Here is a 20774-nt window from a genome sequence, read left to right as displayed (position 1 = left end):
GGGGGCTCAGTCAGTGGGGCGTCTGACCTCGGCTCAGCTCGTGATCTCACAGCTCGTGAGTTCGAGCCCCGCGTCGGGCTCTGTGCTGGCAGCTTGGAGCCTGGAGCCTGCTTCGGATTCTGGGTCTCCCTCTCTTTCAGCCCCTCTCCCGCTCGTGCTGTCTCTGTCTCTCAAAACTAAATAAATAAAAGTTTAAAAAAAAAAAAAGGAGACACACAGATTCCTGTGGATGGGACAGAGGGAGGGAGGGAGGAATATAGTGAAGTCAGGAGACTCTGTCTGAACTTTGCTTCCTCGGGACAGAAGTCAGCACAACATTAGGCACATCGGGCTGCCTGGCTCTGGAGGCACCTGGCTGGCTCTAGAAGACTCGGTGACAGGTGGCTGCAGTATCATGGCTTCAGGGTTCCCTCCAGGGGTGCCATTCACCTACAAGCCAGGCTTTTCCCTGAATGTTGGCCAAGCAGCAGGCCAGTGTCCACGGATGCAGGACAGGAGGGAGCCCAGCCGTGTGCTCTCGGCAGCAACCTCCCCGTGCACAGGGCCAGGTTGGCCGTCAGGTCCCACAGGCACACAAACCCTCCCCCCCAACCCCCTGGTGCCTGATACGCTTCTGAATTCAGATTCCGACCTGGGAACAGAAGCATGGAACAGGTACATGTATTACCCAATATCCCCAGAGGCTCCTGGGGCAGCACCCATAAAAACACGCTCAAAAGCACAGAAAAGCAGAACTCTCACACAAAAAGAAATACACATAAACCATTAAAACCACATGCTTCAATTCAGAGGAGTTGTAGTCTTTTTGTTTGTTTGTTTGTTTTCTTTCCCCCTTTCGCCAAATGATTTCAGATCAGGCCAAGTCTAAGTCACAAACAAGTTACCAGAAAACATCTGGTGTGCAGAGCCTTGCGGATTTTGAAGTCCCAGATAAGGGATGTGGGCTGAGTTAGCGGCCTCTGCTCCCTCAGGGCTACCGGATCACAGGGCAGCACCGTGCGAGGGTCGGAAGCTGGCCAACAGACAGAGCACCAGCCTAGGCCCCGGGGCACCCGGCCGAGCGCCCAACACACCTCAGGGTGAGAACGGAAAACTGCACGCATAAGGATGTGCTACAGTGAGACTGGTGGTGTCTCCACCTCTTTAGGAAACATTGGATTGTGATTTCAGGGGAACAGGAGTTAAAAAAAAAAAAAAGAGGCATAGTACTTTACCTAAATGTGACGGTGAAGGTCAACATTTGGTAAATATGGTATTTAAAAAGACAGGGAAATTCACACATTTAAGAAAATGCACGGGGGCGCCTGGGTGGCTCAGTCGGTTGAGCATCCAACTTCGGCTCAGGTCATGATCTCAAGGTCCATGAGTTCAAGCCCTGCGTCGGGGTCTGTACTGATGGCTCAGAGCCTGGAGCCTGTTTCGGATTCGGTGTCTCCCTCTCTCTCTGCCCCTCCCCCACTCGCACTCTGCCCCCTCCTCCCAAAAATAAACTTAAAACAAAAATTAAAAAGAAACTGAGATAGAATCCTGTAAATAATCTCACAATGCCTTATGTTTTATACATCTGGATTTCTAAATGTCAGGTTTTCTTAAAGCAGAGTGTATCTATAAATAATTTCCAAGATCCAGGAAAACATCAAAACTTGCAGACTAAAAGGTGCAATTATCTAGGTCTTGTCTTCTTTTTTCAGTTAAGCACTCTTAAAGAGGTACACGACCAGCTGGACGTAGATGCTAACACGGAGACAATGAACGCAAGGCAGTGCGGCAGGGTTCAGAGAGCCCTGGGTTTTGTGGGAGACTTGCCTGCGTGGCCACGGTGAGTCTCCCCAGCATCCCTCCGTCTACCTGATCCTCTCTGAAATGAGTGTGATAGTGTCTTACTCACCTTAGAGTGTGGCTGTATTCACTGAGACACAGATCTGAAGAACTCTACCCTAGAGCAGGGACTGTTTTACACCGGGGCTACGCTTTCGGGTCGGTCAATGAGATGAAGATCGCCTCGCGATGACCCTTGAAAAACCCCTTAGTCCACAGTGCACCATCTCTCCATAAATCCCTCTGGTGTGGGAACAGACTCCGGTGGTTGGACGCTGTATAGAGGCCACGGTGAATAACAACCGGGTAAAGAAACAAACTCAAATTTGCACACGTATGCAGTTTTACTCACAGGTCTAGTGTTTCACCAACCAGGTGCACCGATATGTGTCACCCATGCGTGTTGGAAGTTTGCACGCTGATTGCCATCATTCAGGGGCTTTGCTACACACGACTGAGTTATTTCACTACTGTGAACAACGAAGAAGGGTTTTTTGGTATTACTGAAAAGCTTTTCAGCATCAGGAAGTTCTCCCTTTGCCTTTCACGATAATGTAAAGATAGCGAGGCCCTTTGTAAAATTTTACTATTGAGTTTTCATTCAGCAGCGTTTACTGAGCCTACCCTATGTGTGAGGCACCTTGCACAACAAAGGAAGGAAGCAAAATAAACAGACAACGCAGGGACCCTGCCCTAAAGGATCTCACGAGCTGGTGGTAGAAACAGACCACACCGGAGGCGGCCACAATGCAAGATGGAGTGAACCAAGCGCCACTCAGAGGTGCACGTATCGTAATCTGCAAATGCAGAGGAAAGTTGAAGGAAGGCGGAAGGAGACCGTCTCGGCCGGGCCCGGGATGAGCTGTATTTCAGCAGGGAAACAGGAGGGGATGAGGGTCGACAAGGCTTGACTACCGAGCCGTGGCAATTCTCAGCATCCTGGAGGAACGCACATGGTAGAGGGATGTGCTAAGACCCCAAATCCAACATCGATGGGACGCCTGCTTAGCATCAGGAACCAAGACAGATCAACATTGTTGCAACCATCAAGAGAACAGGACAGCAACACCCAGCACTCAGCATTAACCTCTCCATTCTAGACCACGCTGCAGGACCTCTGGCGCCTGCCCTCCAGACCCTCCCTCCACGCTTCCGTCCCGTTCTCTGTGCTGGCAGGTTGCTGGGGGCACCGGGGTGCTGCAACGTGCTCCTCTGAAGTTCCAACCCAGACCTGTCCGTCTCCAAAGCCCACGCTCTGGACCCTGGGAAAAGTGATTTGTTGATAGGCTACTGAGGGTCTCGAAAGAGATGCACGTGATCGTTGGCGCTAATTTGCAAGAGCTAATGATCCACTTTACACACAGGCAGCCTATGCTTGCTTATCTTTTTAAACAGTCCTGCAAATGAGATGCTCAACCAGACATTCATGTCAGTGGACTGTGCCAAATGTGTAACAGCAATCTCTAAAAAAGAAAAAACTCAAGAGATATTCCAAGACTCCCGCCCAAATCCTTCCTAGATCATGGGTCTCACATCTGCTGTTTCCTTTCTTAGATTCTTAGCTAGTTGCGAGAGAATGCATGCTATTGGTGATCAGAAGGCATATGTCACGGAATTTCTGTAGCAAACATATGCCCCTCATCATTTTTCTAAACTGCTCTAACATTTTTTCCCACCTCCTCCATCCCTAAGAGAGCTTAGACACTTGTCACCATTCTCTGCGTGTCAGAGGGGCCTCTGTGGCTGTTCGATGGCTTTACAGGACAGCTCAGAGTCTGAGCCCTGTTTCCCGAATTCTGCACCGCCCTTCTGGAGCCTGGCCTTGTACTGATGCTAGCTCCGGGCAAGAACACACTTTTTATTACACGGATTCCAGAGATAAGAAGCTTAGACTTGACACAGACAGGAGAGCTGCTAGATCCCATGCCGGGGAGATCAGGTGACACCCAGCAGGGGCTCTGACAGCCTTGAACTTCCGAGGTAATAATCCCATTTTTTTTTAAGCCCAGCTTTGAACCCTTAGTTAGACGTTGTTCAGTTTGGGATTCTAGAACTTCATGAAACAATAGTTTTAAAAAGGGTTCAGCAAGTGAAATAAGCCAGTTACAAAAGGTCAAATCCGGCAGGATTCCACTTATCTGTAGGGTAGTCAAACTCACAGAGACAATAAGTGAATGCTGGGGGGGGGAGGGGGGGAGTGGCACCAGGGGCTGGGGGCGGGGCTCGGGAGTCTGAGTTTCACCGAGTTTCAGTTCTGCAGGATGACAGCGTCCTGGGGATGGGCAGTGGTGACGGCTACACAGCAGTGGGAGAGTGATTAGTGCCCCTGAGCCGCAGGGGCTACTCAGGGAGACGGTTAAAACTTCCCAAGTAGGCAGTTACCAGCCTGAAATGACCCACTCTTGGGTCAAGGCCCGCGGTGTGGGCCCTCGGGTCAGTGGATTGTGCCGAATGTGTAACAGCAACCTCTAAAAAAGAAGCTGCTGGTCTGGAGTGCACCGAGACTCAGACCGGAGGCCCGGGGGCACCACGTGAACTGGCCTCAGGCAGCTCTGAGCTGGGCAGGCCTCCCCGGGCAGGGAGCTGGGTTCTAAAGGACGTGAGGAGCAGTCGGGTGAAGAAGGTCGTGGAAGGCAGGGCCGCAGCCTGTGAGGATGCATGTCAAGCACCTCTGGACTTTTTCAGAATCCAAGGGTACTGGGGGGGAGGGGAGGAGGTGGCCCCCCGGGGGCCAGGGAGGCAGGTGGGAGGCGGTTCCAGATTTGGGCCTGTCCTCCAAGCTATGGGGGAACTTCCGTGGGACTTTGAGACACTCAGAGATAAATGGGATTTCTGTCTCAGAAAGTGAAGCGGGGCGATGGGAAGGGAAACGGGGGTGAAGACAAGGAAACATGTCCGGAGACCCCACCGCGAGCCAGGGAAGGGCACGCAGGTCTGAGCCAGTACGTGGCATGCAAGGCACACAATGAACCCGTCTCCTAAGCCCCCTCTGTGTCCATGAAGGTTCCCATCACTATGCATCAAGTGTAACTGGGCACTCGGCAACGCTGTGTTGAGTGCCTGGGTTCAAATCCCAGCTCTGAAAAGTGTCAGCCAGGGGGACCTTTTTTTTTTTTTAAATTTTTTTTTTTTTCAACGTTTTTTATTTATTTTTGGGACAGAGAGAGACAGAGCATGAACGGGGGAGGGGCAGAGAGAGAGGGAGACACAGAATCGGAAGCAGGCTCCAGGCTCTGAGCCATCAGCCCAGAGCCTGACGCGGGGCTCGAACTCACGGACCGCGAGATAGTGACCTGGCTGAAGTCGGACACTTAACCGACTGCGCCATCCAGGCGCCCCTTTTTTTTTTTAATTTAAGTTTATTTATTCCTTTTGAGAGCGAGAGAGAGAGTGAGTGCACAAGCAGGAGAAGGAAAGGGGCAGAGAGAGGAAGAGAGAGAATCCCCAGCAGGTTCTTCACCGGCAGCGCAGAGCCTGATGCAGGACTCGAACTCACAAACTGTGACATCATGACCTGGTCCAAAATCAAGAATCAGTCGCTTAACCAACTGAGCCACCCGGGCGCCCCTGGGGGACCTTGAGAAAGTCACCCAAACTTCGGGGCCTCTGCTGCCTGGCCTGTCAAAACGGGGATCATCACGGGCACCACGTCAAAGGGGTACGGCAAGGATAAAGGGGGCACTTGCAAAGCGCTCAGGCCCGAGCCGCCTGCTGCTGCCTGCCGAGAGCTTCCCTTCCCCTCCCCCCACGGTCTACACAGCACAGTGGGGCCTACACACGGGCAGCCAGAGACGCAGGGGCCCCGGCCCCACCTCCCAGAGCACAAGGTCCGGTCTGGGAATGACAAGCGTGTGGTGAGAGCGTTATAATTATGTACAAGATGCGGTATGAACACATATTTGTATCTAATTAAATTACAGCGACTCAGCACAAGACCATTTTCAAGGAAGGCAGAGCTATCACACACGGAGCCAGATCTCAGTCTTTGGGAGCACTGGTGTGTGGGCAGTCCTGCTTAATTACTTTCTAAAGGACTAATTTGGTGGAGCCACGCTAACGAATGATTATCTGTATTAGAGCTCCCACGCGGTCCCCGAGGAGCAGTCTGCACGGCTTTCGCCCAGAACGGTTAGGCGTCGCGAGCGACTCCCCGGCGGACGAAGGCTCCTCCCTCAGTTCGCCTCCTAGGATCTGCAGCTGTTGATGGCACCGTAACTCCGGCTAAGATGTGGAGGGACGCTCTAGCAGAAGCAAGCCCGAAGTCCACCCAATGGTTTCTCGACTGGAGCGTATTTTTCTAGGAATGGTGAAATTCTCGTTACATAAAACAACTTGGGGAGGGGGCGGGGGGGCGCTGATTTAAGAGCCAAATCGCGTGTAATGTTAAAAAATGCTGGTTGTGCCAAGAACTACCTCGTTGTGGCAATTACTTTGGCTGAAAATAATGTGTTTGGAGCCCGCTGCACCGCAAAGGGCTCTTGACAAATGTTTCTCCTTATGGATTCAAGAGCCGGCGTCCAGCTAGCGGCATTCTGTGATGTTTGTGCAGACAAGTGGGACGCCACCGGGCCAGTGGCGTGTCTGGCCTTTTGCCGACAAGGTCCCTCGCCTGAAATGCCTGGTCTTCTGAATGCCTCAGTCCGCTCGTTCTTTGATGAGGGGAAGAGTTGGATGTCACACGATGTCATACGCCCACACCGCATAACAGCCTCTTAATTGAAAGTCTTCGGTGCCCCCCTCCCTCCCCGGGCACCCAAGGCCTTTAGGGGGGCTGCTGGCTGAGCCAGCTCCTTCCGCCCCCCCCCCCCACCTGCCTGAGTCTGGCGAGGCCTTTCACGTGGTCATCTATATACACATGCGATAAAGAACACATCAACACAGACTTTATTTCAAGCAGGGAAGTGGCCTGACAGCTTTCTCCAACCACGACTTAGGGTACACCTGTTACACGCGAGACACTTTGCCCGTGCGTGTGTCTGAGGAGGTGCGATGGGGCCAGGACGGTGGTCCCTGATCCCACTTAACCAGCGTTGACCAGGAGAGCCGTTAGGGACCAGGAGGGCATTGCTGAAACACAGCTACCGAGATGATCACCAGGAGACTCTGCCCAGAAGGCGGTGACAGCCTAATGACACGTGAAAATAAGCCACAGTGACGGGCCTCTGGGATAATCGTGGTAACAGAGATTTATGGACTAGATGACCACATGGCCACCGGGGAAAGGCCTCACCAGACTCAGGCAGGTGGGGGGTGGGGGTGGGCAGAAGGAGCTGGCTCAGCCAGCAACCCCCGCTAAGGGCCTTGGGTGCCCGGGGAGGGAGGGGGGCACCAAAGACTTTCAATCAGGAGGCTGTTGTGATCAGGTCTGTCTTCCAGAAAGAGCATTCCAGGTGTCAAATTCTTCCCTAGGTGAGCTCATCTCTACCGTGGTTTCAGCTGCTATGTACTGATGGCTCTCGAATTTTGTATCCCTATTCCGGACGCCTCCCCAGCTCCGCGCCCCACAGCCCACAGCCCACGCAGCCCTTCAGCCTGTATGGCCCACAGTCCCTCACACCCGCAAGCCGCACCGTCATCTGCCTGCCCATCCTTCTAGCTCCTTCTAGCTCTGCAAATGGCGCTCAGATGAGCCAGAGTCTCAGTGTCATCCCTGGCTCCCTCTTCTCCCTGACCCCGATGATGCACGTCCTGGTGAGGTGGCCCTAAGTGCCCCTCGAGTGGAAATCAGCACCACAATCCCCTGGCTTCACGCAGTGGACTCCGGCCCCCTCCCCCTCTGCTTCTAGCCTACCCTCCACATTGCAGGGGGAGCCCCCTTTCAAAACTCCCTGAGGCTCTGACCACGTCACTCCCTTGCCTCAAAATTCTCTGCCACGTTCTCTCTGCTCCTCAGAAGAAGATCAAACCCCTCAGTGTGGCCGAGAAGCCCCACCGGACCCTCCCTCCTTCATCTCAAGCCACTCTGCTCCTTTTTCTTTCCCCGTAGGAGACCTTTCAGTTTCCAAAAGGACCTTCCACTCTCCACTTCCTAATCCCTCGCCCTGGTCTGGAGGGCTCTTCTCCCCCCCAACCCTGCCCACTCCCCCCACCCCCTTGCAGTGTCAGACTTCCACTCATCCTGGAAAGAAGAACTCACACAGGCCTTCCTTAGGAGACGCCAATACTCATGCCCTGAGTCCAAGGCCCTGCAACCCTCTACGAGGTTCCTTAGACTTCCTAGCACCTTCTATCCCTGGGGTCATTAAGTAACTCACTGTGAAGGCAGCACTGAATGTCTAGCTCCCGATGAGCAACACGTTGACCATGTACACCCTTGGAACACCTTGAAGGGGGCTGAGACTGGCAGAAAGACAAGTTTGGGGCTGCCATTTTTTTCTAATTATTTTTGAGAGAGAGGGAGAGAACCAGCAGGAAGGGGCAGAGAGAGACAGAGAGAGAGAGAGACAGAGAGAGAGAGACAGAGAGAGAGAGAGGGTCCGAAGTGGGCTCCACGCTGATATTGCAGAGCCCGATGTGGGGCTCAAACTCACAGACCGCGAGATCATGACCTGAGCTGAAGTCGGATGCTTCACCAACCGAGCCACCCAGGCACCCCCTTGGGGCTGCCATTCAAAAACACAAACAAAAACCCTGCTGAGAACGACGAGCTTCTGAACAGAGCGGCGGGGATGGATGGATGATCAGCAGAATCCATGACGCCGAATGAGACTGGAGAATGGGGGAGAGAGAAGTCCAGGATGATTATTAGGGAAATCTAGGGTAGTTTATTAAGCCCGGAGAGTTCAGTTCTTTCCCAGACAGCTGGCAGAATAAATATTGCAATTTAAGACACAACTAAGTATTCTGCAAAAAGGTGGCTTTCCACACCAAGAGTATTTTCCAACAAGGATACAGCTTTAGAGGAAACAAAATTGGAAGTATGTCTCCCTAACTCTTCTTTTAGAAATTAGTTCTTTAAAGAAAGAGAAACTCTTGCAAAGAGCTATTTCTTTAAAGTAAACCAAAGAGGATGTGCACTTGTTCCTGTGTGCACCCCAGGACACCCCCAGTCCTGGACCGCATTCAAGCCCACTCGCTGCTTCCAGCAGAATATTAAATCTATGTGTCAAACATCTAGTGAGAAAAGCATGAAGCTTCTGGGGGTAGGATGCTGGACTGACAGTTCCATAGCATTGCGAGTTTACAGCACACTTTTTTTGATTACCGATGTTTCTGCTGGCATTTAAAACATTTTGCTAATACTAGAAACCCCCTATTAATAAGCTAGGACTTTAAAGATGAATAAGAAAATTTTTTTTTCCAAAAGCGGGGCGCCTGGGTGGCTCAGTTAAGCACCTGGCTCTTGACTTCGGCTTAGGTCACGATCTCGAGGTTCGTGGGTTCAAGCCCAGTGTCAGGCTCTGTGCTGACAGTGTGGGGCCTGCTTGGGATTTTCGCTCTCTGGCCCTCCCCCGCTCACGTGCGTGCGAGCACGCGCTCTCTCTCAAAATAAGCTTAAAGACTTTTTTCCTGAAAGAGATTTTTATAAGTAGTACCAAATACCATCGATTTAAAGTCCTTACTAATAAAATCAACGCTTTAATGTACGGTTTTTAATGCCGCTGTGATTAAGTTTTTCACGTTACTAGTTTTACGGCCTGACCTGATTACAACACTACCAACAAAGATGTTACTCCTCTTTCCTTATCTACCTTCCACCCAACTAAAGTGTTTATTTTTTAAGAGGATATATAAAAAGGCTCACACTATCTCAGAAATTAGCAATAACCCACTAACAGTTACTTTTTAAGCACAGTTTTGTGAATTTTCCACCAAAACGCTTGGGTTTGTTTATAATGTCATAAATGCTTGTGGTTTGGCTATAAAATAAATTCCTTGCCGGGTGGAGAACCAAATGTACCAGTAAGAAATTCTTGGGGCGCCTGGGTGGCTCAGCCGGTTAAGCGTCTGACTCGGTTGTGGCTCAGGTCATGATCTCATGGTTCGTGGGTTCGAGCCCCACATCAGGCTCAGCGCTCACAACTGCAGAGCCTGCTTGGGATTCTCTGTCTCCCTCTTTCTCTGCCCCTCCCTTCCCCGCTTGTTCTGTCTCAAAAATAAACATTAAAAAAAATTTTTTTAAAGATGTTCAAGATTTTAAACAAATTATTCTTAATTTTCAAAATATAAATCCTTAGAAATTAAAAAGATTTTCTGTTTCAAAACTAGAAAATATAAACAGCAGTAGCTCAAAAGACTAATAACGGTGATTTCACAACACGTCTGGAAGTCGCAGGGACCATTGACTTGACCCGCCACGGTTAAAAAGTAACACCGGGGGTGCCTGGGTGGCTCAGTCGGTTGAGCATCCGACTTGATTTCGGCTCAGGTCGTGACCTCAGTTTCCTGAGTTCCAGCTTCACACTGGGCTCTGTGCTGACAGTGCAGAGCCTGCTTGGGACTCTCCCTCTCTTGCTGCCCCTCCCCTCCTTGCGCTCGCTCGCTCTCTCTCAAAATAAATAAACTTAAGGGGCGCCTGGGTGGCTCGGTCGGTTAAGCGTCCGACTTCGGCTCAGGTCATGATCTCACGGTCCGTGAGTTCAAGCCCCGCGTCAGGCTCTGTGCTGACAGCTCAGAGCCTGGAGCCTGTTTCAGATTCTGTGGCTCCCTCTCTCTCTGCTCCTCCCCTGTTCATGCTCTGTCTCCCTCTGTCTCAAAAATAAATAAACGTTAAAAAAAAATTTTTTTTTTAATTAAAAATAAATAAATAAATAAATAAATAAATAAATAAACTTAAAACAAAAAAAGTAACACCTGTAGGAGAAGAAGATCAGGGAACCGGTAGTTAAACTATGTACCGGCTTCAGAAGGAATTTGATAGTCTCTCATGACACCTTCCAAGGGAAGACAGAGACAAGGCTACTATCCAGAATCATAACCCTTTAAGGCAATGACCAACTTCCATATTATGATAACGCTGAAATATCTTTTTTGAGCACCAGGATTATTTACAGCATCACACCCCAGATTACAACGGTGTTGTAACTTGATAGGGCTCTGCATGCTAGAGGAAACTCACCCTCAAAAAGGAAAGGTAAAAGCAAGAAAAGAAAGAGCTTACCCATCACACATATAAAACAGACAAGAATTTTAGGTGAAGATCAGTAAGAAGTACAAAGCACAAGAGCTATTGTCTTAGGCTGCATTACAAGAAGTATAAACTTTAGAATAAGGGAGGTGAAGTATCCTACTCTATTCTGCTCTGCTTAAAAACCATGTCTAGAATACCACATTCAGTTATGTCCAATTTTAAAAGACATACAGACAAAAGGAAACACATGTAGATCAGGCAATCCAAAATGATTAAAATTGTATCTTATGAGGCATATTTTTTTTCCGATGGTAATGTTTAGCTAGAAGAAGACTTCAGAAAGAGCAGCCACAACTGTTTTCAAACATGTGACAACCTAGTGTATGGAAAAGAGATTAAACCTATTCTCTGTGGATCCAAGATGCAGAACTTGGGCCAAATTTTGAGCGTACATAGGAACCGGCAGCCTGAACTGTCCAAAGAAGGAATGGACTCCATGGAGAGAGAGGAGTTTCCAGTCCCTTGGAACGGCTCAAACAGTAGCTATATACCTTCTGAAGCATCCTCCCATCCAACCAAGATTTCAAGCCCTGGAGGGAGGGGTGCATCGGACCAGGGTAAGGGTAGGGGGCAGGCGAGGAGGGCCAGGGTGCTGTACTCGTGCCACCTCGGCGGAAGCAGCTCTGTGTTCATCTGCTTTCCATTTGGGTTCCTGGGTGAGCTGTGCTTTGAAGAAGCAGGTCAAAGGCTTAAGAAGGTCAACCACAAGATGAAGTAACCTGTTAGGTCCCCTCAAAGGCTGAGATCTTCCAACGCATGGCCTCTCAGCAAGGGTGTGCACAATGCTTCCTGGTGAGCCCCAACTGATGGAAAGTATCCAAAGTGACTCAATGAAATAGCAACATTTTATTCTTTGCTCCCACTTCCCTCTTTCCTCCAGTTCTGCTCCTCTCTCATCCGCAAGGTGCAATGTAAAAAGAGGTAGATAGTTTCGACGTCAAAAGATTCAGATTGGTTCCTTAAACATATTAAAGCCAGAGCTCCCATACCACCCAGCAGTTCTGCTTCTGGGCATCTGCCCCAGAGAAGTGAAAACACAGGTCTACACAAACGCCTGTATACGAACGTTCAGAGCATCGTTCTCTGTAATAGTCAGAAAGTGGAAACAGCCCCAAACCCCATCAGCCGGACAATAGATCCCCAAAATGCGGTACATCCATAAAATGGAATATTATTCAGCCATAAAAAGGAACGAAGAACTGGCACATGCTACCACCTTGGACAAACCTTAAAACACGATGCTTAGTGAGAGAAGCCCGACACAAAAGGTCGAATGTCGGGATGATTCCGTTTACATTAGAACATTCAGAATCAACAGAGACAGTAAGCAGATTAGTGGTCATCAGGGTCTCGGGCAAGGGGGGGACAAGTGACAAGGGGGTTTCTTTCTGGGCTGATGAACATGTTCTAAAATTAGATACCGGTGAAGCGGGCACAATTCTGTGACTACGTGAAAAGGCACTTCATTGTATACTTTCAAAGGTACATCAGTCATATCTCAGTAAAGCTGCTAGTGAAACAAAAAAAGATTCAGAACCAAGCCTTTCGAGTCGTGTGGTTTCATAAAGTCACCAAATCTCTTTGAGCCTCAGTTTCCTCCTGTGCCAGAGAGGGAGGTAACACCACTTCCCTCAACGGGAGGCTTTGGAGAAGCCAGGGAGTAGAGAACGGTTAAGTATTTCCCAAATCCTAAACGGGCTTATCAATGATAAGTTTTCTTCACTTTTCAACTGGTGCAGGTTTCTAGCTCATTTGACAAGAGTTCTAAGTACTTGGGAGAAAAAAAAAAGAGAGAGAGAAACAAAAACACACACAAAAAAAACGCTGCCCAAGTTTTCTCCTAAAGTCAGGGTACCGATATCTGAAAGAAGAGAATGAACTACACATCGCCTGGCTTTACACGTAGTATCCGCTGCAAATTAGGGGGCACAGCAAGGAAAAACAGATCAGAGGAAGACGGAAATTTCATTCATTCGAACAAAGCTTTCTTTTCCCGCTCGTTTATATATTTATCTTGCCAAGAGGATGCGAACTGTGACCGTCCCCCAACGAAGAGGGATGGCCTGGATTTTCTGAAGCTAATACGGGACTATGACTTTTCAGCTCCTGTCACCATCAAAAGCTGGAAGCTTCAGCAACATCCGAAAACGGAGGAGTTCATCTATGACACTGTTGTAGCCTGGCCATTGTCGTGTAAATCTCTAATTTAAAAAGAAAAAAAAAAATCTGTTTTTCAAGGCAGCTAATGAAATACCCACATGTTTAATTTAGTTCTTGGGGAAACAGTGTTGCTACGATCAAGTACTTTAATCAAATCATCATAGTCATTAACTGAATTGTATCCATTTATATTTTCACTTAATGGGAGCCTCTTAAAGTGAAGAATTTCACAGCAAAACATCTGTTGCTTAAGACAGCACCCGTTAACATCCATTTCTGCCCCCATAAACTACTCGTGCTGTAAAGTTTATTCATATGGTAACCAAAACATAATAAAAACAGAGCTAAGAACCGTCTGAGGAAAGAAATTCAACAGTTATGATTCATTCACTTGTGTGATGAAATGATCTTACTGTTGGAGTTTAGCTATTTTAATGTGATTTTTTCTTAAACTGTTACCCATGCAACATGTAAGAGCTGGCCTTTACTTGCTTCTAGACATCATTTCCAGAAAAATACTTTATCAATACGGCTAAACGAGCAATTAACAGCAAAAAAAAAAAAAAAAAAAAAAAAAAAAAAGAAGGCAGAAAACCAAAATACTCATGAATAGATGTGTAGGTCAACTTTACAACTGAGCTGCTATTTAGGAACATATGACCAGGCCCCCAAACAACTGCTCAAATAAAAATATCTAGGCTCGTTTTCATAACCTAAATCAAACTGTCAGCATATATGCCCACATATTAATGTTTCAAAACCCTTCCTGCCTGAAATTCACTTAATATAACTTTCAGCCACATGCTTTTCACAACTAACATAAAAGGATTTTTATCGAAAACATGTAGGAGGCTGTACTACCTTCACATCAAAAATAGCAATTCAAGAGGCGCCTGGATGGCTCAGTCGGTTATGTGTCTGACTGGCTCAGGTCATCATCTCACAGTTCCTGGGTTCGAGCCCCACATTGGGCGCTGTGCTGACAAGGGAAACCTGGAGCCTGCTTCAAGTTCTGTGTCCTCCCTCTGTGTCTGCCCCTCCCCCACGCTCTCTCTCTCTCAAAAATAAATAAACATTATTAAAAAAATAGTAATTCAAATAGGATTGATTGTAGGTCATTTAAGGAAACTATTCAAAATTTTGCCGAGAACTCTATTCAACCTATGGGAGAGCAAAATCAGACCCACGACTGCAAACTGTGAGGGATTCCAGTGGCTCCCAGAGCATCAGATACACTCTATCTGCCTTCAACACCTCCTAAGCACCGAAAACACAGGGCTTCTGCTCTGGGAAACTGCTTTTACATCTGGAGAGTCAAAACTTTCATTCCACTGAAGAGCGCATTACTAAGTTAATGAAGGCCTGCATGTGATTAACATGAAAATTATAGGCTGCTAAAATGATCAGGAAAACGCTTCCACGAAAAAGAGATCGATTCCACCAGGAATTAAACTATCATTATAGAGGAACAATCAACACACCCAGGGATCTTCATTGCTACAGCTAATACCTCCCATTTGCAGGCAGGTGTTGATGAGCTAGAAAAGTTTCCCTAAACCACAATTACAATGGCAAAAATAAATTGCTCAAGTTGTCACAGCACCTAGAATGCCAAATTATTCGCAAATTCTATACAACACACATTGTTTCTTCGTTGACAAACTTTGGGGACCCTCTGATAAAGCAATAAATCCGACGTCAAAAAAAAAAAAAAACTGGTTAACTTTTGTGCATGAATTATCATACGTCGGGTTCTCGTAAAATATGCTGTGGTGTGAAAATCTTTTTCAACCCTGCTAGTGAGACTAAATAAAGCCTTTCAAGCACGAGAATATTACATTTTTCTTTTAAAGATGTCATATTGGTAGTTATTTACTGTTTCCCTCCTGTAAAAAAAAAAAAATGCAACAAGATCTGCCAGCCCGTAAACAAAACAGTGCGAGCACGTTCCAGCCAGGTTCGCCGCTCCTGTGCACCGCGCTGCACGGCGGCGGTTTCCCCAAAGTAGAACTGACCGGCTTCGCAGGCTGCGGCCGCCACGAGCACCGCGCACCTCCCCAGGGAGTGCTGTGCTACTCGGCGGTCTGTTTTCCGAGTTCCTCCCGCGGACCCTCCCGGGCGGACGCGAACCGGGCGGCCCCGAGCAACACGTCCCCGCGCCCGCGGCCGCCCCGGCCTCCCCACGCGCCGCCCGGCCCCGTGCGCTCCGCGGGTCCCCGGCACCCCCGGCCGCCGCCCCGCGCGCCCTGGCGGGCCCGGCGCGGGCGCGGACGCGGGGCCCGGGGCGCGGGGCGCGGGGCGCGGGCGGCGGGGGCGAGCCGGGCGCGGCCCGCGGGCCTGCACAATGCGCCCGCGGCGGCGGGAACCGCGCGCCTCCGCCGCAACTTTGCGCGGCCTCCCGGCCCCGGCCTCGCCCCCGCGCCCGCCCCGGCCCCCGCCGCCCGCGGCCCCCGCCCTCCCGGCCGCCGCCCCTCACCGTTGCAGAACTGGAGCAGCGAGGACGTGTCGTACAGGCTGCTGTAGCTCGAGAAGCCGTCCTCCATGCTGAGGCCGCCGGGCCGCGCCCGCTCCCCCCCGGCCCGGCCGCGCCGCCGCCGCTCACCCCCACACTGAGCCGAGCCGAGCCGCGGCCGGCGCTGGCGCTGGGGCCGGCCCTGCTGTGGCGGCGGCCGCGGCCGGTTACCATGGCAACCCCGGGCCCGCCGCCGCCGCTGCCGCCGCCGCCGCCGTCGCCGCCGCGCGGGCCCGACGCCGGCGCTGCCGGCGCTGCCCGCCAGGGGGCGGCCTCGGCGGGGCGGGGCGGGGCCGGGGGCCGGGGACGCGGCCGGGCGGCCGGGTGCCCGAGCGCTGGGGGCCTGCGGGGGCGCCGGGGCCGGACCCCGCCGCCTCTCGGGACCGCGGCGTCCCCGGGAGGGCGGGACGCAGGGGGGGGGGGGGGGGCGGGGGACAAAGGCAGCGGCGGGGCGGGCGCGCGGGGAGCCGGGCCGGGGGGAGCCCCTCCCCACCCCCACTGCGGGCGCGGAGGCCCGCGCTGCCCGAAGGCCCCGTCCCCGCGCCCGCCCGCAGCTCCAGGCCCAAACATGGACTGCGTGCCAGCCCATTTCGGCCGCGTTTCCCCCTCGCAGCGGCGCCGCTTTTGGCGGCCGCGGCGCGCCCCTCTCCCCACACGTTTTCCGCCGCCACGAGGTCCGGCCTCCGGGGAGGATTAGCGCGGGGTGGTGACTCCGCGCGGCCGTCAGCTCGCGGGCGGGGAGAGAGGCGGCCTGCCGCTGCAAATGGAGGCCGGGCACCTGAGGCCGCACAGTCTGGGCGGCCTGGGAAGGAGCCACAACATCTGCTCTGCTCCTTCCCCTCTGATCGGCCCCTGCGGTACAGATTTGTCACATTACACACTTGTTAACTGGTTCCAGGAGCCCAGAGAGCTGTGTGCATTCCGTCTCGGGAAGACAGCGAGTTCCGAACAAGTTCCATAGCAGGAGAGGCACCCGGACCCACCAGTGTGTAACTTTCCCAGCGCGCGCGCACACACGCGCACACACACACACACACACACACACACTCACACACTGCATTAATGACTGGAGTTCCACCACGCTCCGCGTCAAGTACCGGTGCTGGTAAATAACATAGGAGGAAGCAGGAGAGAAGAATGTCTCCGTTGGATGGTCCCCTGGGCGCAGGAGAGACTGCCAACATTTGAGCTCCTTGTAAACACAATTGTTACAATTCACTTACACGATATAACCACATGTGATTCCCTTACATGTTCTAATTCACTTACACGTCTGAAGGGTTGCAAGTTGTTAGTATTCGCCTGTATGGGTTGAACACACTGTAGGTGAAATGAGATATGAGTAAAAAGTTTCCATCAGGACGGTGCGTGGGCCTCACTGGGTTCAGAGGCAGAAGCAGAGGGCGTGGTGAGGGCGGGGGCTCTGTCCCTGCAAGTGGCACGTTTGGCGTCTGGGTTAGTGACAACTGGCGCTACACATCACTGGACATCATGGGCAGAAGGGAGGTTGAAGACCTTACCCGGGACCTGGTCAGGAAGACCGAGCACAAGGGGACAAGAGGGATTGTTCACAGGAAAAACACGTGTGGGACCCTGAAGGGCTGCGGGCACTGTTGGTTTGACCGTCCCAGTGCTTGAAGGACGATGGGAAGGACAGTGATCCGGGGTCTGCTACGGGCCAAAGGGCTGGTCTGATAGGAATGAACGGCTTGTATTGCAGACAGGTGGGAAATGAGATCGCACAGAGGCGGGGAGAGCCAGGTAGGAGAGGCCCGGAGGGCCGGCGGAGGAGCCTGAACACAGCCGGCAGGAGGAAGATGGGAGGCTTGCACACAAGCCAGTGGCTGCTAAGACTGCATTAGAGAGATGAGTCTGTGTGTGGACAGGACAGCAGGGCCTGGAGCTGGAGTGGCCCAGGGTGAGGCCAGGCCAGAGGGAAGAAAGAGAGACTGAGGGATGGGCCAGAGGGACGTGCCTGTAGGGCAGACAGCCGGAGAGGTGGGAAAGCCAAGACAGATGGCAAGCATCCCACTAAAAATGCCTGGAGCAAATGGAGATTGGAGATGGCCTGCCAGAGAAAGAATGGGATTTGGGTAGAAGTTGTTAATGGACTTTCTAAAGGTGAGAATGGAAAGTCAACAGAAGCAGGGCTACTGGTAGCGGGAGCTAGGAGAGAAAGAAATTCCAAAGGAGCATCAGGAAAGAGAAACAGGGAAACCTAACAGGACGTTGTCAGAAGACCATGGGGGAGGGGAAGGGGGGAAAACAATAAAAGTTACAGAGAGGGAGGGAGACAAACCATAAGAGACTCTTAAATACTGAGAACTGAGGGCTGATGGGGGGCGGGGGAGAGGGGAAAGTGGGTGATGGGCATGGAGGAGGGCACCTGTTGGGATGAGCACTGGGTGTTGTATGGAAACCAATTTGACAATAGATTATATCTAATTAAAAAAACCACAAGCATCTGAAAAAAATAAGTGAAAAAACTATAAGCACTGAGTGTTGCAAACAGGTGGGCGTTTTCACAGAATCCTCTGCAGGACGGATCATGGAGGATGAGGCCTCCATCTGGTAGCAAAGAGCTTGCTGGGTGGCCAGGAGCATCTTGGTGACCAGTGGGGACAGGAGCCAGGGCCTGCTGGTCATCAAACGATGAGCACAGGTAGATGCGTGTTTGAGAATTTTGGCAGGAAAAGGAAATGCGGGCCAAATACAGAGGGCAATGGAGGCAGCAGGGTCACAGAAAGCCACCCCGGCCACCGACCAGCACAGGTAGACTGCAAGAGGCAGGTGCTATAATGGAAACCAATTTGACGATAAATTTCATATTTAAAAAATAAATAAATAAAGCATAAAATTAATGATAAAAAATCAAATCAATCAATCAATCAATCAATAAAATATGTGCATGAAAAAAGAGGCAGGTGCTATAGAGAAGGGGGTTTTAGAGGACAAGACTTAACGCAGGTGCACTGTGACCTTTACCCTTGTCTGTCTTCCCGTTTCCCACCTTTCCCCCTTCAAATCCCATCCTAACCCTACCCTTACTCCACTTGGCAGTTTTACATATTAGGATACAGCAGAGAATTGGTATAAAAAGCTGACTGTGGCATTCTCAAACTTGGAAAGGAAATGATAATTATAAATAAGTGATTAAAAGAGGGTTCTTCTGAAGAATGTTAATATTCTTCATTTATGACTTTAAAGATATGATCTTTGACCACAACTAAGGAGAGTTAAGAAAAAAGAAAATTCAGAAGTGGGGCAGGAGAAAAATTGAGCTAGAGATTTTCAGAGAAGATGTTACTTGCACTAGAGCAAAATTACAATTAACAAGAGCTCAGTCCACTTGCTTTTGAGATGATAAAGATCGTTATCACGCTCTTAACCTAGAATATGAAATGGCTATGTTTTGGGGGCACCTGAGTGGCTCAGTCGATTGAGCTTCCAACTCCGGCTCAGGTCATGATCTCACGGTTTGTGAGTTCAAGCCCCTCGTCGGGCTCTGTGCTGACGGCTCAGAGCCTGGAGCCTGCCTGGGCTTCTGTGTCTCCCTCTCTCTCTGCCCCTCCCCTGCTCATGCTCTGTCTCTCTCTCAAAAATAAATAAACATTAAAAAAAAAAAAAAACAACTTAAGAAAAAGATCCATGGGGAGAGTCCAAGAAAGATCTCTGAGCACTTAATTAATGACATATGGGTTTTGCACCCAAACACTTAAACAGTCTGTTGTTCTGTGTCATTTTGAAATACTTGGTGGCCCAAGACCAGAAACTGTTGTCATTGTCATAAGCGATGTATACTCTCAAGGACAATAGAACCAAAGCATTCCGTGGCATTAATAGAAGCATACAGTACAATGTGTGGAAAACAGATAGGAAAATAGAAGCTCTGTAGCCTTTATTCACAGAGAAGTAATAAAAAACAAAATTACCCAGAAACGTAGGCCTCGTGTGTCTATTGTTTAATTCAGCATTTCTCCAAAAATAGTTAATCCAGGACCAGGCACCGTGCTTGGGGCTGGGAATATAGCCACCGAACACAGTATTTTCCAAACTGCCAGTGTGGCCGTGTACTCGATTTAAAGAGTCATATGTGCACTTCAAAGAATAAAGTAGAAAATTCTACTTTAGTGGGCATGTACCTAGAGGAGTTGAAAGCAGGGTCTTGAAGAGATATTTGCACAGCCCTGTTCATAGCAGCAACATTCACAACAGCCAAAATGGGGAAACAACCCAAGTGTCTGTCACAGACGAATGAATAAACAAGATGTGATGTATACATAGAATGGAATATTGTTCAGTTTTTAAAAGCAAGGAAAATCTGACACCTGCTACAACACGGATGAACCTTGAGGACCTTATGCCGAGTGAAATAAGCCAGACACAGAAGGACAAATATTGCATGATTCCACTTGTATGAGGTCCCTAGAGGAGTCAAATTCATAGAGATGGAAAGTAGAGTTGGGGGTGCCAGGGGCCGAGGGGGGGGTGGGAAGTTAGTGTTTAACAGGAACAGAGTTTCAGTTTGGAATGATCAGAAAGTTCTAGAGATAGATGTTCGTGATGGCCGTGTGACCGCATCATTGTATTTACTGCTGCTGACCCCTGCACTGAAAAGTGGGGGGGTCTGATTATATTCTAAGAGCAAAGAAAAGTTGCCCTTCACTTAGTGTTGTGGGTTAAACTGTGTCAGCCCAAAATTCGTACGTTGAAGGACTAACCTCTACTACCCTGGAATGTGACCTTATTTGGATGCAGGGTCTTCACAGAGGTCATGAAGTCAAACTGAGGTCACTAGGGGGGTGCCAAGGTGGCTCAGATGGTTAAGCGTCTGACAATTTCAGCTCAGGTCATGATCTCACAGTTTATGAGTTCAAGCCCCTCGTGGGGCTCCTGGGTGACAATGAGAAGCCTGCTTGGGATTCTCTGTCTCCCTCTCTCTGCCCCTCCCTTGCTTGCTCTCTAACTTTCCCTCTCTGTCTCAAAATAAATAAATAAACATTTTCTAAAAATTGAGGTCATTAGGGTGGGCCCTAATCCAATAGGACTGATGGCCATATATGAAGAGAAAGTTAGGACACAGGAAAAGTGGACAGAGGAAAAAGACAGTTGTCCAGAAACCAAGGAGGGAGGCCTGGGACGGATCCTCCCCTT

The 20774-nt window shown here is 50.2% G+C and overlaps 1 protein-coding gene across 4 annotated transcripts in view; it reads right to left on the bottom strand.

Annotated features, from left to right (window-relative positions):
• Positions 1 to 20774, bottom strand: part of EML1 (EMAP like 1) — a 184976-nt gene that overhangs the window by 113370 nt on the left and 50832 nt on the right. Inside the window, exon 1 of one of the 4 annotated variants that reach the window (XM_053889787.1) lies at positions 15585 to 15778. The exons of 2 other annotated variants lie outside the window; for them this stretch is intronic. In XM_053889787.1, the coding sequence (XP_053745762.1) occupies positions 15585 to 15651 (67 nt within the window). In that variant the 5' untranslated portion in view covers positions 15652 to 15778. Of the gene's footprint in view, positions 1 to 15584; positions 15779 to 20774 lie in introns of those variants that run through there. One more of the 4 variants, XM_053889788.1, reaches the window with a different exon arrangement.

This window comes from Panthera pardus, unplaced genomic scaffold (genome assembly GCF_024362965.1).
Source record: "Panthera pardus isolate Hobbes unplaced genomic scaffold, ASM2436296v1 HiC_scaffold_24, whole genome shotgun sequence".
Classification (NCBI taxonomy): domain Eukaryota; kingdom Metazoa; phylum Chordata; class Mammalia; order Carnivora; family Felidae; genus Panthera; species Panthera pardus.
Note: the sequence above shows the minus strand (reverse complement) of the source record. Positions and strands in the feature narration are given on the sequence as shown.